We start from the raw sequence: 18,053 nt of genomic DNA on the forward strand, positions 1-18,053 counted from the left end.
TGGGTACAAGTCGCTTGACTGAGATGAATTTTCATGTTACTTTCTGCTTTTTTCTGCAAGTGTGGCTCTTTTATGATCTGGCATGCGAAATGTGTACACAGAGATGCAGCTATCAGAAAGTCCAGTCTCTAATTATACTGAGACAGGCAGCTGCCCTGTGAAATTGGAGTCTGCTCACAGGCCAGACCCTAAGCAAAAGTGTGGACAGTAATTATCTTCTGTGCCTGATCAAGTCTTTGTAAAATGAATAGTGTACACAACTGTTAAAAAGGCTGTAAAGCAGTACAGTTGCTGTGCAATTAAATCTGGAGAATACTGGTTGTGTTGTTACTGATAAAATGAAACCATTAGCAATGAATAAGCTATTATTCTTTTCCTTTTTTCCTTGGCACTGTAAGTCAGTGTGAAGTCTTCACCAGCAGTTCTTTCCAGGGTTTCTAATGTTGGTGGTTTGGATCTGGTTATGTTTTTATCCTCTTCAGAAAGTACCATACGTTCTCTTACTTGTACAAGAAAAAGTTTTCTTCCTTTTTAACTAGGATAGGCTCAAACAAGGACTGCAGGGAGGAGGGAGGAAGGAATCTCTTGAAGAGCCAAAGAGGGTATCTTGCTTTGGGTGCTTTTCAGGAGGAGAGAGACTTTTCCAGTTCTGGTGCACTTCAGTAGATTGGACACAGAAAGGCACGGGTCCAACTCAACTCCTGATGAGCAATGGAGAGCTGTCATGGTATCAGTCCTAACACCCTGTAGAAATCTGATACTCTCCTTCCCTGTGGGCCTTATAATTGAGATTTCAGCTGCCTTAATGTATAGTGAAGAAACCTCATAGTCATATATAAGGAAACTACATTTTTTTATTATTTTTTAATAAAACAATCCACTGTAGTTTCCCTTGACTTTTTGTGCCTTCATACAACTGAATAATCCATGCAGTGGTGACAGAAAGGAGAAGTTGGGTTTCTTTCAGAGCAGTCTCTAAAGCAGGGGTCTGTTTGTCATTTCTTGCCTATGCAAAGAACTTCCTGGATGGTGAGGGACTGCATTGGGTTGCTAACTGGCAGCTCCCTCATTTGTTGTTCTCTTTCCTGAGCTATGTGAGTTCTGGGTCTTTTTTTTAACTCCTCCTCCCATCTGGCATTTCCTAATTATTTTCTATTACTAATCGCTTCTACAGGAAACAGACTGGACTGTTGAATTAAGAGCCCTATAAAAGGATAATTTTGTTATTTACAAGTTTCTTACCCCACTTAGACTTTATAATGTGACACTGTATAGCTGGTGATAATCACCTTGGGCTATGATTGTGTCTAATCTCATAAAATAGACAGGGTCAGGTCTGGTCAGTAGTTGAATGTGAGAGGCCCAAGGAAAAGCTGGAGCTGCAGGAAATGGGCTTGGTAGCACCTTTGGCTTGAACTAATATCCAATATGTCTTGTGGTTTATGCCCTCTGTAGCCTGCATAAATCCATGCTAAGTTTGACTATCAGGGTTTTTCTCTACTTACCTCTGGTGGTGTTCAGATCCTTTTTCTTTTTACTGTTTGCAGTGGGGTGGTTTTTATCTAGATGCAAGGGGGGATAGCATTTTACATCTAGCAATGTTTACATGTTCACAAGTACAAATACATGTAATTTGGCTTCCTTTCCAAAGATGGAAAGGACATGGAGCTGTAGTGGTCTGGTGAGTTGCCCCCCTTTTTGTTAGAGAATCCCCTGATAGGCAGGCACATCTGCTCCACTAATAACTGCCCATTCATACGTAATTACTAAACCCTTAAGACCCATGGAGAGTGAAATGCTTGTTTTAAAAGTGGTAGCAGAAGGAGTAATTAGAGGTGCCTAAATGAAGTATTAGACTGTGAAAGAAAAGAAGAGCAACCATTTATCCTGTGGTTAATGCTGCAGAAGCTGATCTGTTCTGGCCCCTATTTCTTTCCTTTTAATCTTTCACAAGAAGAAGGTAGTTTCAGATAAAACTTGTCATATTCTGTTTTAGTCTCAAGCTGAATGTTTTTCTTTTCTGAATTTGAACGTTAGAAGAGCAGTTTTCTTACTAAGCTCAATAAACTGCTTGCTCTTATTACTTCAAATCTGTCACACCCATCATTAGCAAAGACAGTGACTCTTGACAGTTTTGCAAAGTCTTCCTTAGATCAGTAACTTTCAGAGCATTAAACTTTTCCATATTTAACCTTTTTTCTGCACAGCATCAGCAGTTAAATACAGCATTGCTTCTGGCATTCACTCTTCCTACAGTCCTAATGTTTTATAGGTAAGAATCACAGTGAAAAAACTGATCAGCAACTGATGAACAGTTGTTGTTCTAAGCCTTGTCATCTTAGTATTGATATTCCTCACATCCATATAACTTCCAAGATAAGCAGAGGATGTGTTTCTAATAGTGAAGTTCATATTATAATAAACTTAGACTATATTCCTTTTAAGTGAGGATTATTATTGCTTTAATTAGAGCTAAAGCTATTTGAAGTATCTTGCCTAAGGAACTTTGAAGCTAGTAGCACAAAGTATAATGTCCTCTATTAAAAGTTAATCATATCTGTATGTGATTTAGTAATTTTTTTATATATATTTCCAGTTTGTGAATTAGATTAGTATCTCTTAGAGGCAAGCAGCTTTTCTCCTTCCTGAGAGAAGAGTGGAGGAATACTGTGAAAATATAAAAGGCTGTATTCCCAACTCCTGTTTTGCATGTAATGGCGAAATATTTTGAAGGCTCTGTGCTTTATATCATGTACCAAATAGTTAGTCGAAGATCTCTGATTTTACTTTAGGAAAGGCTTCAAGACATTTCCAGCAAAGTTAATATGATAGTGAGTTACTTTTGCATTTCGGTATTTCTGTGAATTGGCTGCTGATTAAAGTAATGATGCGTTTAATACGAATGCTCAAAAATTGCAGATAGTATCATGTGCTATTATGTTTCACAGAATTTGAAGTGCCCAGTGTCTTAAGTGACAACTTCTCATTCACTCCAGCCTCCAAATCCTTGCTAGCACTTGTGTCAGCACTGCAGCCTGGTGCCTGGGAGCTGCCAGTCACCTTTCTCACGTGCTGGAGTTCATCAGGCAGAGTCACTGCTCAGCAAGCTGATAATGCTGAGAGCTTACTGGGTTTTTGTTTTTTTATGGTCCTTATGGATTAATTCTCTTGGGCTATTTTTACTGTTGAAAATTCAGACAACTTCAGTGTTAGAAATCTGACCACTGTCACTTAAAAGTGCTAGTTGATGGTGGCAGTAGAAATAAAAAAATGCCCTGTAACATGAGACGAAAAATGTCACTGAGTGAGAAGAAAGTAGTTGTGCTGAATAAACATTTTGTTCATTGCCAGTACTTTAATTCATTGCCAATGAATTTAAAAATGGAACTATACCCCAAACAGTCTTTTAGCTTCAATGTGCCCAATACTCTAAAGAAGAGTTTCTATCCAAAGATTCTACACTTCTGAAATGCTGAAAGTCAGATCTTTGAGTTACTGATTCAGACCTAGGACTAGGGTACTTCAACTGAAAATAGACATCCTCTAAACACTGTGTTACAAGAAACCACAAATTTAAGGAAAAAACCCAAAAAAACCCAAAAAACCCCAAAGACCCTCCTGGGTATCAGAAATCTAACCTGTCCACGTGCCAACACCTGCTTCTTCCCCCAGAGATAAATAATCTGCATAGCCCAAAGTTATGATGGGAAGTTGAATTGCCAGCCCCATTTTTAATAATTAAAAATGATTCAATTTTCAAATCAAGACACTATTTAAATTTGTTTCAAAAATGCTGGGTTTGACCATGGATTCCAGTGTGCCTGTCTGAAGCAAGAATTTTTAACAGTTATAGCTTCCTCTAGGGAAATGGGATGCTTCCTGCCCTTACATGAAAAAATTCATGACTGAGGCATTTTAAAATGTTAATTAGGAAATTAAGAGGGAATAAATAGGAAAGATGAACCATATGTGAAAAAAGAGAAATGAGAAAATTGGAACGCTTGTAAACAGAATGTAAAATGAGCCTTTTTGAGAATGTGATTAGGGATTAGAAGATGCTATGGGTGGCAATAAACTGATAATTTGATAATAACTGATAATTTGACTTTGGGAGCAGAGTATAATTCCTGTGCCATTTCAATTCTGGTTTCATTCATTGCAGGTACATAACAGCCTTGCTTTAAATAGAGATTTATGCAAGGATAGTGGGAGCCTACATGAGAGACTCATTTGAAGGATGATCAGCCTACCTCATTTGCTGAATAATTGTATTGTATAAAATGAATGTAGATCTTGACCCACATTACTGGTGCAGCTATGCCCATGGAGACAAGTGCACCTAGAAGGCTGGTGGCCAGGAGCTGCAAAGAATGCTGCTGGGCATTGGGGTTACCCCCCTTGGTAACCTTTCTGCAGGGAGTTGGTCCACAAGCAGCTTTTCACCATTACACGTTTTGCAAGAACGATGCGTGTCCGTGTCACACCTCTAGCATTGTTTTCACTTTGATTCCTGAGGCTGAATCAATGATAATTAAGGAAGGATTAGGAGACTTTAGTACTCTTAGTCTTATGCTAAGCAAGGATGGTTATGGACTGACAGTATGCTGGAGGAAGAAACCGTGGTGACAACACATGTATCATAGCAACATAGCTTATTCAGGAAGAAGTGGATGGATACAGAATAGAGGATGCTCCAAAAGAGCAGCTGTGGTCTGAAATACAGTGTTTATTAACTAATGAGCTGCAGTTTTCAATTATAACATGCATTAATTTACTCTAAATTGAACTACTGAACTACTGTAGAACAAAAAGGGCCATGTCAGAGTGCCAGACAAGGCTAATATGGTGTTAATATTATACATCAGGTAAGGAAATATTATTGAGACATAAAAAGAAATTTTCATACTGTTTGCCCATGTTATACCAGTAGCCAAACCTACTACTTCATGAGGAATAAATGAAATAGCCCTAGTACATACAACAATAGACAGACCTTGTAGATAACATGATTGCCATTATCCCTAAGTGAAGGTACATTTTCAGCTACAAAATTATATAAATGTTTATTGTGAAAACTGCTTTTATCAATGTGATTCTTAGATGGATGTCATAAGGAGAGTGTTGTAAATTATTTCTTTTATAAAGTTTGGCCACCATCAACATTTTGTTGGTAGGAGGCATGTAAGGTTCCTCATCAAATGAAATGATTAAGCTTGTTGATGTGCCTTTTTGCCTTTTTTTTTTTTGTTTGTTTGTTTGTTTGTTTTTCATTTTATTTGAGGAAATCCTTATAATAGTGTGGGTCAGATCAGAAATAAACTATGACCAGCTTCTTGTGGTTTCAGAAGATTGGTCTAGCAAGGAGGTGATACTTTCTGTGCTCTACTTACCAAGTTTGGCTGGGATTGGCCCCCTTTTAGTGCAGCTTCTTTTCCTAAGAACAGAGTTGTGGTAATGAGCTGCTGCAAAGCAAGGAGAATAGCAGAATTCCAGGTTGGAAGGGACCTCAAAGATCATCTGGTCCAACCTTAAAAGGAGAGCATTTTTGAAGCTGATACCTCAACTTGGACTTGAAATCATGGGGAACTGCTTTCCTTAACACAGTCAAAGTTAGGAGAGAAAGGAAGTTGATTCTTAGCTTTCTGGGTAGCTATTACGGTGTTTGATTGTCATGTCCTGCCTCAGTGTCATGCAGCTCGGTAGCAGCTCTGCTTTTGTGGATCAGCCATCTTACCCCTTGTGAGCACACTGGTACTCTCTGTCCTTGAGGGAAGGAGTTATTTTAACAAAGGCACCTGTGGCCATGAGGGTGTCCTGTGTTAGTGTCTGTAGGGAAAACCCTGTGGCTTCCGCTAGCTTGGGACCAAACCAGATTAAGAGCAGAGCCCCTGGGGATGGGCAGGACTGTGCCCCTTGCCCCAGAACCCAACCCCGTGAGGAACCTTGTCATTACTTACACAGCACAATTGAAGTTGTAGCTTTTGCTTGTAAAATCCATCTTAGAACCACTGGTGAATTGCAATATCCATGTGCCTGCATGTGCACATTCTCACGTGCCCACATACTCCCCTGCAGTGGTATTTGTACCTATGGGGTGTGAAGGAAGTCCCCAGAATTAACCCCCCTGCTTCAGTGGACACAGTGGGCCAGTTACTGACCACACTAAAAGCTAGGTTGCTTGATGTTATCATGGTTCCTCCAGAACCAGACCAAAAGCAGAACTTGTTACTGCAGGTACTGTGAGATTTTTCTTTTATTTTTGCCATGTCTAGATCAGTGGTTACATACCAAAATACCCCCCTCCCTAAAAAGAGAAATGTGGTGTTTGCCACTGAAAAGTGTCTTGCTTTTGTGTCCCTGTTCAGAACAGCAAATATTAATTGCTTTTGCCTTGTCAATTACTGAGAGGGAAATAATCATAGTGGATGCTTTCTGCCCATGTGCAGTTTCAACTTGTCATTTCCAAAGGCCCATATTGGTAACTGCCAGGAGCAAATCTACAACTCGTAGTGCCACTAGGAACAAAATAAGCTGCCTGACCTAGTTCTGAATCAGCTGCAGTGACCAGTAGGTTTAGGACAAACACTACAGAAAAAGAGCTTTTCTGTTGGCCTCCCCTGATATCACTCAGCTTTTCTATGAGTATGCTCCCTTGCTGTGAAAAGAAGGGTAGTTCAGGGTATTTCTGGTAAGCACATCAGTGCAAGCATAAAATCTTCCTAAATAATGCTAATACACTCCAATTGTATTGCACAATACAATACCAAAGGATCTCACTTCATAAGCAGTAATTTCTACCAGCAATACAGGGCATAATTTTTTCCATAATTTAAACTGATTTAGATTTTTTTTTCATTTAACAAGCATACTTAAAGCCAAGCTACACTGTCTGGATTTTTTAAATTAAAATTTAAAAAAAAAAAAAATTAATTTCTATATGTAAAAAATTAATTCTTTGACCAGCATTCCTGCCCTCTGCCCACAACGTCTTTCTGTGAGCAGAGGCTATGCCTGGCATCAGCATGTCTACAAATGAAGAAAAATTTAAAAACAGCTTGTCACCAATTTTAAGTAAAAAGCAAAAATTTGGGCACCCCTTCTCCCCCTGAAACAATTATGTGAAAGATATGACTGGGAAAATTATATTTAGCATGGAACAAGTCTCCATCAAGAACTGCTTTGGGGGAATTTGACTCAGTTTCACAGTGTGGCTGATTAACTTTTGAAAATCATGCACTGAGCCTATAAAATATGCTCATAAAGTGTTCAGGCAAGGAAGGATTTTCAGAGCATTTACATTTGGCTAAGTTAGCTACACAGTGAAACAGAACACAACAAAATATACAGTGGCTAACCACATAGCAACCCAAATATCTTGTTACTTGAGATAAGTACAATAGGACATCATCTTTGATTTTTTTAAAATGTGTGCAATATAACTGCTGGTTATTATTAAAATACATTCCTTAGAGGGAAGAGATCATATTATATATAAAATCTGGAACAATAAAGGCATATTTAGTCATAACAATATGAAAATACCATATGAGAATGAGAAGCCTGCAGTGCATTCTCAAGATTGATGAAAATATGATACTGTGTTTGGGAGGGGAGCCAAGTGGTCATGAAACTAAGCACTGCAATGTATTGGATATACATGTGGGCTCAGGAGGTCTGATCAAGTCTAATCTGGGCATGTTAGAACTTGTTGAGCTTAACCTGACTCTTGACTTTTTTATTTTATTGTTTTTTTTTTTTCTGAAGTGATTTTGGTTTATTAAACAACAAATGGGAAATGCATCAGTTTGCCTTTTCAGAAAGAGTTTGTTCAGTGTTGACTGAAATGCATCACTAGATTAAACTTGCATGTCATGTCTTTCAGAGAGTAACTGATTGGAATTTACTGCAGCCTATGGGTGACTTCTTAATAAGAGATTGTGAGATTGGTACCAGAAAATACGTATACATTGTACAGCTAGCACCCAGAGCAAATAATGCTCAAGAAAACAGCTGTTTCTCCTGCAGCCTGAAGGGCTATTCCGGGGGGAAATAGAGAAAGTGGAGTCTCATTAGGACCTAGGCTGAACCCCTCTTATAGTTGAGATTTTAGAACAAATAGCAACATTTGAAATAGCAGCATACAGTCTTTTTTCCTTTCTATTTTTTCCATGAGTCCAAGTGTGCAGTGTAGCATCTATAAACTGATGTCTTGGTTTAAAGGTTGTCCTGTTGGTGGGTTTGGTTTTCTAGTGTGCATTTAAGTCACTAAAATGTGCAGGGTCTCATGAGAGGCTGCTCTGGTTGCGTGCTTTATTGAGAGGTTGCTCAGCTGTTACTTCCAGTTGTTCCATTTTCAGTTCAACTAAATCCTGTGAAATTACATCCTTAGGTTAAATTTTAAAAAGACATCCCTTTAGTTTCCTTCTTCCTGGAGTCTGCATGGCATATTGTCCCCTAGACATGCAAAGATTGCAAATGTCTGGCACAAACAATTAATTAAAAAATCAAATCAAGACTCTACTTGGAAAAGTGGAAGGGAGAAGACTTTCCTCCTGAGATTTCTACCTCTTTTTCATCCATTATGTAGCAGCTAGTTTCTTATAATTGTCCCCATTAAGGCAGACTTCAGGCAGAGCAAGTTCTAACTGTTGGGAAATGAAAGCGCTCTGGAGAGGAGGCTGCAGGCAGGTGGGGAGGCCCCTGGTGGAGAGCAGGCATGGAATCAAAAGCCAGCCAACAGGGTAAGAAGAGCAGGACCTGGAGGCTGGGAATAGAGACAGCATGGAATGCCTGGAGCAGGAAAGTGCTTTGGGAGAAAACATCTTCCTGTGGGATTTGAGTTGAATCCCTAGGTCCATGACTTCATTTGTTTGCTCTTGGAGATGGTGGCTCATCTCCACAATGATGAGGGCTGCCTGAATCAGTGACTTGCTCTCTTTCTTGTCTCATATACTGGTAAACTGAAGATCTGGACCTGTCTGATGACCCAAACGGTGGTCAGGAGGGTGTGTACAACAGAAATGTCATTCTTCGTTCTAATTTTCAAAATGTTTTAGTTAAGTTTAGTTTAGTTTTAGTTAAGACCACTAGCTTGCAGTGCTGAGCTCCCAAAGTTAGGCAAAGGCAGAACAATGAGTGAATGTATTGTAGAATTATGTCACCTGAAAGCAGTTGTACAAATTTTAATTGCAACACTAATTTATTTTGGGGAAATACATAAAAAATATTTCTCTTAGTTTTTCAACTGCTAACTTTATGGCTTTCTCTCAATCTAGGTTTCTGGTGCACTCAACTATACTGAAGAGAGCACATGTAAAGGGCTGTAAGTGTAGCTGAGCCCAGTGTTCATGTGCTTGTAAACAGCAGAAAGTGCTTTGCACTGAACAACAGGAAGCTGATTTATGTACAACCAATGCACAGTCTGAGTTAGATTAGTGTAATACAAAGTAGTGTTAGAATTAAAATTCATAATCTTATAACTACTTTCCAGATCATAACACATTTTCATAATTACAGCCATGAGATAGGACCTTTCCCTGTTGGGTAGTTTTGCTTACCTTTTTATTGGAATTCTTAAGATTTAATTTTCCAGGATCCAGAGATCAGTTTACACTAACGTGACTCTGAAGTGCAATTGAAAATAAATCAGTTCTTCAGATTTAGGAAAAGGGAAGATGACAATTAAGGAATAAGTATGTCAAAAACCAAATAAGCACTCTGCCAACAATTGGAAGGAAAATTCATAATGCTTTCTCTTGCTTCTTAAGTGGAATTATACAAAAACTAATAAGGTTTGAATCTGATAGTACATATACCCTTAAAAATCACTGGGTTATTTATTTGGAACAAACTCAGTTTTCTAAGAGTTTCTTTCCTAATATGAAGTTTTAGTGATTTCTTTTCTTTCCCTAAAAAAAAAAAAAAAAAAAAAAAAAAAGAATTTTGATTTGCAAGGAAACATGTAATGGAACTAGACTACCAGAACACAGTTTGCCATTTGCATCCTGTCCCTGTTGTCACTCAAAGCTGTTTGGAGAGGACAACCCTCTGGGGCAAGTTTAGGTCTACCTTGTTCCATGAGGACTTTTGCCTAATGTAGTCCCTGGGAGTGAAACCATGAAATGGATTTCACTAGAAAGAAAGAAGAGAATGAGCTCAAAAGCCTGTCTGCTTCCTTCTCCTGAGTCTCCTACTATTTTCACACTTTCCATAGATGATGTGGTCAGTTATTGCCATCTCTTACCTCATTTTTCCTGATCTCCGCCATGGAATGTTGCACTTAGAAGGATGTGCAGAAAAATACGAGAGGGACGTTTATTCATCTGCAGCAGAAATGAGCAATTAAAAGCAAGACAGGTAGATTGAGGTAGCTGTTGGAAAGGTATTTCTCAATAGGATGGATCAGACAACCTCCTGTTTGTACTAAAGCTGGGAACTGAGCCAGATACTTCCAAGGTCCCTGAATGAGCCACTAATGCCTGACAGCTTCATCCTGTATAATCTATAGCCAGTATTTTGATTATTAGCTATTAACTTGCATTGCAGATTAGTGGCTGGTGAAGGACATATGTTGATCCTTCATCTCTGCAACGTGACCTGGCTGAAACCCTGCAGGTTTTTAAAATCTGTAGAGAAGGTAGGAAGTTAGTGGTCGCCATGCAAGGGAGCAGAGGAGGGGTTCACAGTCAGCATTACTCTCAGCTATACTGGCAGGAATGAGCTAAGTGGTAATACTGTGATCCAGCCGCAAAACACACACCAATTCCACACAGAAGACTGCGACAAACTGTGCTTGTCTTTGGTTGTTACTGAGTCAGGAGAGATAAAAATACCTTTGCTGCAGAAGGGCGAGCGGTTGTGGTGCTGCAGCCTGTGGGCTGGGCTCTGACTGGGTGCGCGGGCAGGCTGGGCACAAGGGAAGGTCCTTGTGTGCCCCAAATATCGGGATGGTGCTCACTCCCACAGTATAAATCACTGCCTTAGTAAGTCGGACCAAAGGTCCATTTTTTGCAGCCTCTGACAAAGACTGTTCAAAAATGCTTGGAGAACACTAGAAAACGAGGGCAGGAGCAGAATGGGTGTAGTGGCGTCCCTTCCCGGCTGTCATGGATCTGGAGAGAGCCTCCCTGAGCTGGGCTGCCCCGTGAGCAGCTCCGGGTGGATGGGCTCACGGGCTGCCTGGATCCTACGTGAACCCCTTACACCTCGACTCTGCTGCAGCCTGGGGAAACTCTTTAATGATCCTGGTGTGAATAGTTTCCTTTGGCTTGTGTGAGGGGTAGCCAGGACCAAGTTGTCCAGTGCATGTTTCATGGTCAGTTGCATCAGTGCAAATGGCAGGTTTCAGGCTGATTTGAGACTGTGTCAATCACGTTCTGTTAATGCTCATAAATCCCTGAGAGGCACCACAGCAATTTGGGGTTCAGGTGTTTGGTGGAAAGTGTGCTGTGATTAACTTTTGGTAGCATTGGGGTTCACATGACTACAAGAGGAGGCTGTTACATGAGGACAGTTTGACGAGCCTCATTTTATACGAAAGGCATTGAAAAACGTCGAAGTGATGAGCATCAAGGCTTGCATTACCTGCTCCCAGCCTTACCTCTTGGTGTCCAAACCCTGTCAGTCATGGGGTTGTGGAGAGCCACTTTCTGCCATGTCCCCCCGTTAACGCAGCTGCGGCTGCCCTGACACCCCCGCACTCCCACGGGTGAAGAGATGCCATTTTGTGGCTCTGCCTGACTCACGACCCTCCAACAGCCCTCCCCTCTGGTGCCCCTCCCGGGGCAGGGGCGCCTTTGGCGGCGGCCAGGGGGGTCCGTGGGGGTCCGTGGGTGCCGCCCCCGCCCCGGGGCGGTGCCGCTCCGCCCGCTTCTCTCCCCCCTCCCGCCGCGCCGTGCAGCCTCGCCCCCGGGGCGGGCAGCGGGGCGGGAGCTGCGGGTCCGGGTGAGCGGCCGCTGATGGAGGCAGAGGGTGCGGGCTGCCCACCGCCCCCCCACCGGCGGGCTTCAGCCTCCGCAGCGCAGTCATCCGCGCCGTGAACAGGTGCCCTGACATGGCCCCGCTGCCCTTTCCAGCCGTTTAGCTTCCCGAGATGGTCCTTCCCGTGTTTTCCAGCCGAGTCTGATAGGCGCAGGGCGCAGATCGGTGCGGGGGGCTGTGCCTTCTTCCCCGCAGCCCCAACATGCCATCCAAAGAGTCCTGGCCAGGGCATAAAGCGAATAGGTCTGCGGTGCACAACTCGAGGCAGGAGAGCCGTCAACGAGATTTATTGCTAGCAGCCTTGGGGATGAAACTGGGTACTCGGAAGTCATCTGTGACAATCTGGCAACCTCTTAAACTCTTTGCTTATTCACAGTTGACATCACTTGTCAGAAGAGCAACTCTGAAAGAAAATGAACATATTCCAAAATACGAGAAGATTCATAACTTCAAGGTAAGAAATTAAGCTGCTTATTTCTTTTTAAGGTGCAGGGACTGTAGTTCTTATTTTTAAATGGGTCCAGTACTGCAGTGAAATAATGTATGTGCAGACTAGGACTTTCCAGGAATTCACGAGCTTAAATCTTATTGCTGGTTAAATCAGTTATATATCTTTAGAACGTATCAGCAGAAGAACAAGGACTTTGTTGCTGACTGCTTGTGTGCATGTATTTGTTTCGATGATATCTGCCATGTCGAGGTTATCTCTTTTATTTAGCAGTTTTGTACCAGGAGAGACACGAAAGGTGAGAAAAACTTGCAAAGTTTCCTTCCATTGAAATTAATGTCGTTAAGTTTCACTTATGATTATATGATGCCAAAAAATCCTAGATCTGCAATTAGAGGATTAAAGTGATCTTACCTCAGTTTGTCGCTGGTAAATAGCTGTGGAGGTAAGAAGCATGTTCTGTTGCATCTGGATCAAGCAGATGGTCTGCATTTCTCTTAGTTTCTGGCTTTTCTCCTGTTAATGAATTGAGTGTGTTGAAAGCAGCATGGCTTATACTGTGGGGATATTGGAGTTGCTGGCATTAGCAATTATCTTGTGTTTTAATAAAATTCACTTAGCTTTCTTTGTAGCTTCTAATTACTATTTTAATTATTTTAAATAAATTACGCTTTTTGGTAAGAAAGTCGCATTTCAATACAATATATGCATGTTTTGTGTCTGTATCTGTAATAAGTGTCCAGTAAGGATTTAGTAATTTAACCTTTTGGCAGTTAATTGCATTGTATAATAGTCTTTATTTGTAAAATTTGGTGAATTTGTGTTGTACTGAATTCCTGTAGGTGACTGTACAAACTTCGTATGTAGTAACCTAGAGCCCAGATTTTATCTTTAATGTGTGGAGGTTTCTCCCATGTATCTCTTCCTTTTATTTTCTTTAAGAGGAGAATTCATTAATATAATACAGGCATCTGATGATATAAGCATCTGTCAATGGCCCTTTATTTTCAGTTTTGCTTTCCATCACATGCATATGCAAGTCTGAATGTACGTGTGTGCATGTATGTTTGTTTATCTTCATCTACCTGATATTATTTAAATCATCTTCTGTGTTTTGTGTTCTGATAATCACCAAAATTGGAAACCTCATATGATCAGGATGTTTTGTTTCACTTAAATTTGAAATGAAATGCAAATGAATTTGAAAACCATGTACAAAATGTTATATAAAAAACTGTTTAATATGGATGCTTAGCATAAGATATTCCTGCTGGCTGTCAGCTAAATGCAGAATATTTTTTCACAGTCTCATGAAGTGTCCTAGAGATTGGAAACACCTTGCAACTTTCATTTTTTCCTTCCTTTGAAGATAATTCTTAGAGATAGTAAATTCCCATGTACTACACTTTATCTAGGATAATCCATATTTAATTTTGAGCATATCTGTATTACTGAATTGCTTTCCTTTAACAGGATGAAACACATCTGTTTCGAAAATATGGTAACCTGATTTTCATTGGTTTGAGTTTGTTTGTTTTTCTTCCAGATACTCTTTATGGAAAGTTTGGAAGCTGCAAGTTTTCTAGTCTTTTTTCCAAAAACAAACTGCTTGGTCCAAGGTCATCGCTACAGCACAAACTTTGCACACATGTTGTTTTCATTATAATAATTGCACTGCAGTTCCTTCATATATACAGTTGCCAGAATAATATACCTTGAGAAGTAACTCTTTACTCAAGCCAGTGAAATGGACTCACCTTACACAAATAATTTTTGCTATAAAAAATAGAAACTCTTACTCCTAAAGGGTGTGCAGCAACCAGCATACTACTGAAGGAGTGCTGCAGGTGTTCACGTGCTCTAAATGTGGCCACTGTCCCATTTAAAAAAAAAATAACCATAAGCCATTCGTAATTATTGTGTTATGGATGTGATATGAATGGCCATCATTAGCTCATGTGCTTGGCTTCTCTATCATTCCTTGCATCTGTCAAATTTTTCTTCTCACATGCATAGACGTCATCATTTAAAATGTCTACAGAAGTCTCCTGGGTTGCCTGCCGAGCAGCAAATATGCCACCCATGTGGGAAGGAAGGAAGGAAATGTCAGTCCCCAAAACTTGGAAGCTAGTCTTTTTAAAACAAAACAAGATAAAACAACCCAGAAATTAAATAAATGTACATAGTGTAGCTAACCAGTAGTGACTGCTGTCCCCAGAGGCTCCACCAGCAAAAAGGAGGACGCAGGCTGCTCTGTACCCCTGCGGCTAATCTCTTTGTTATACAGACAGAAGGCAACAGATCAGGACCCCAAGCCCTTTCCCAGCTGCTTCTTTGATCAAGCACATCACTAGTGACAGAAATGAAGGGGTCTCAGAAATCCCTTTATATTGGAAATGCTGTAACATCCCAGCAGAGGGAGGGGAAGGGGAGAATCATTAGTGCACATCAGTGAGCAGTGCCGTTGTCTTGGAGAAGGGACGAAGACGGCAGCAACCGCTCCAGAGGCAGGATGCGTGGGCAAATGCCTGAGCAGCTCGGCCTCAGGTTAGGAGATCTCTGTTCTCCTCTACCCCTGCACCTCCTGTCCCTGTCGGGTGGGTAGATAAGGACACAGGTGTATTTTGGCCCCTCAGACTGTTGACTCTGGCAAAGCTCAGGTAGAAGAACACAGTGGGCGAGAAGCTGTGTGGTGATGGCCCTCCAGGAGGGCAGATGCCTTGAGAAGGGGTGAACATGAAAGCTGCTTTTAACTCCTAAATCATCAAGAAGTCTCCTGAATAAATCCATTAATCTACATAAACACAGTTCTACTAGGAGTGCTGGCATGGCTCAGGTTTTGGAAGGTTGTAATCTTACTTAAATCTGCTGGAATGTGAGTTGTCTCCTGCCTGAAGAGAGCGGGCTGGCCAGCTGGGGTGATGCGAGCTCTGCAGGAGTAATGATCTCCTCCAGCTTCATAATATTCTCCTGGCTGGGGAGGTCTGGTCTCTCATAAGCACATCTCAAATACAAACACAGTGCTGAATTACCTTAAATTAATCTTCATAAGTAAAGAAAGGGATGATGATTTATAAATGTCAGATCTGACTGAGTTTTCCTGTTCTCAGGCTGAGAGCTAGGTATTACAAATACTTTATTTTTTTAAGTGTATTTGAACTTTTTTTTCTAATTTATAAAAAGCTTTAGGTTAATATTTGTGTTCTTCTCTAGAAATCTAATATAAAAGATTAATTTTCTGTTAATCCAAATTATCAGCTAAAAGACATCAATATTGTTTGACATGGTATTTTATTTAGCTGTAATTGAATAATGAGATTTGGAGGTTAGCTAGGACTGTGAGTGGGACTTGATTGGATCTCTCTATTTGCATATTGATTTCTTTTGCTGTCCTGCCGTATATTCAGCCTTTCTGAATCCAGCACACCAAATGAGATCTCTGGAAAAGTGAATCATCAGACCAAACCAGGACAGTCACCTCATCTTCAAAATTTCAGCCCCACCTTTCATAGAAAGGCTTTTCTTCTCTTTCAGTTTCTTACCCGTTATGGGTAAGAAATCTCCCCACACTTTGTGGTACACATATACCTATATGGACACACGTGTGATTGATATAATTTATTCTTCAACCCAGTGTAGGTGAATAATAGTGTGTTTTATTTGGAAACCCCGAGAGATCTGTGGGTGCTCTTTGAATTGCTGTCACGGAGCATAACTGAGGCCAAAGGTGTTACTTCCTTACAAAAAAGAAGCTTTATCATAGAGGAAAGTCCTGTAATATTTCACAGAAGTGGACAGACTAAATTTTTACCTAAATAGTTCACATAAATTTATTCTACAGCTGGACTCACTCTATCAATAAGAATGCTTTTTCCTGTCCCTTATAAATCCCTTATTTGCTTAGCTTGTCTCCAAAATGCAGCAACTGTGATAGCTTTTAAATTAAAATACAGTTTCTTACCTAGCTGATACCTGATCTATTCAATAGTTTTAAGGGGAGGGAGCAGCTGGGCACCTCCTGGGCAGGCAGGTGTAGGAGCTTCAAGGCAGCAGCAGGAGCCTCAGATTTGCAGTTAAAAGGGGCCTGTGTTAAGGTGCCCTGTGGATTGAAACTTTCAGGTTGGTTATGGAGGACCAGGAGGAGCTCTGTGTTGGAATGTATGAGGTGGGCTTTAGCCAGAGGTTCTGCACTGCAAGGGAATCAGTGCTGGGCTTAAGGTAACCTCAGCTCTCTCTGGTGCAGCAGTTTTATTAGAATAGTGAACACACAGGGTTCCCTTTGCTCAGTCACCTGGACTTTGTCTCTCTTTGTGTCCTCCTCTCTCTGTCTTCCCATATATATCCCATATTTTTTTGCAGTTAGAAAAAAAAGATCCATCTAATGAGGTGCCTTCTGACCCAAGTTGATTCCTACCTAACCTGGAACATCTCCTGCACCTCTTCCCTACCTGGTGCCACGGTTTGGTCTTGGACACTGACCTCCCTCTTTTGCCTGCCCTTTGTATGGGACTGGAGAACACAGTAAAATTCTGCTTGAAGAATGTTAATGGCATGGAGGGCAGTCATGGAAGAGGATTGTTAGCTGGGAATTGTGGGATGGTAGCTTAAAAGGAGGAAGAAAGGGAAAATTCGAGATTAACAGCAAGAAATCTTCAGGGTGATGAAACTCGTTAGTCAGTGCAATAACCTTTCCTTCACTTGACAAATTTAAAATAAGCCTGGACAAAATACCTTAAAGGTCTTCTCTTGCCACCAGCCTGTGTGACTCATGAGCCCTGGGGGATTTTTAGCTCCCTTAGCTGGTTATAGGTATTCCTTCAGACACTTCTGAGTCCTGATGACGAGCTGTGGAGCACTCTGCAGGTGTTTTGTAGCTGCCAATAGTGCAAGGCATAAAACAGCTCTGCTGCCTGGATTAGCACTGTGGTGCTTCACTGGAGCAAGAAGGTGGCTGTGCCTTTCAGAGCTGGACTGAAATCTGTGTTTCCATGCATCATTTTCACTGGGATATTGTCTCATTTCTCTCTGGCTCTTCACAAAATAGATGCATTGTGTCTCCAGAAGACTATTTTTTTGCTCTCTCTCTCTCTCTGCAGTATTTTGTTCTGTCATGCTGTTTCTTAGTCACTATCTTACTAATGCCTGAGACAGCAGAGTCAATTAATTGTAATAAGTAACAGTTGCTTGGTGAATCGGTTCAGAGCATAATTCCCTTTCAAGCCAACACTTCTTCCAGAAAGCAAAGCTGTTTTTCCACAGCTGCTTAAGCCAAGTCAGAAGAGATGCTGATTATTCCTGTTTGTTGAGATTCCTCATTTCCCCTGTGGACTGAAGCAGCACCCTGGCTTTCTGTTTGAGTATGACCCATTAGGAAGGCCAAACGGGGATGTCTCTGGAGCAGAGACATGCTTTTCCAGAAACAACTGGGGGTAGAATGTAGCCTTAAATTTGCACAAAAAGTGAAGGCTCCTTTTTTTTTCTCCAAAAAGTGAAGTGCATAAAAAGTGAAGGTGAAGACCAGTCCACTGGAAAGGCTTTGCTGGTGTAGGCAGATGCAAGCATCCTGTAAGGGAGAGACTGCTGATTTTAACAAGGCTTACTCTGCCAGTGAAATTTATACTGCTTC

At 41.0% G+C, this 18,053-nt stretch overlaps 1 protein-coding gene across 4 annotated transcripts in view; it reads left to right on the forward strand.

Annotated features, from left to right (window-relative positions):
- CHN1 (chimerin 1) overlaps positions 1–18,053 on the forward strand; it is a 97,713-nt gene that overhangs the window by 55,181 nt on the left and 24,479 nt on the right. For all 4 annotated transcript variants that reach the window (XM_071747300.1, XM_071747302.1, XM_071747304.1 and 1 more), the window contains one exon: positions 12,356–12,433. In XM_071747300.1, the coding sequence (XP_071603401.1) occupies positions 12,356–12,433 (78 nt within the window). The remainder of the gene's footprint in view (positions 1–12,355; positions 12,434–18,053) is intronic.

Source organism: Heliangelus exortis, chromosome 6 (assembly GCF_036169615.1).
Source record: "Heliangelus exortis chromosome 6, bHelExo1.hap1, whole genome shotgun sequence".
NCBI classification, from domain to species: domain Eukaryota; kingdom Metazoa; phylum Chordata; class Aves; order Apodiformes; family Trochilidae; genus Heliangelus; species Heliangelus exortis.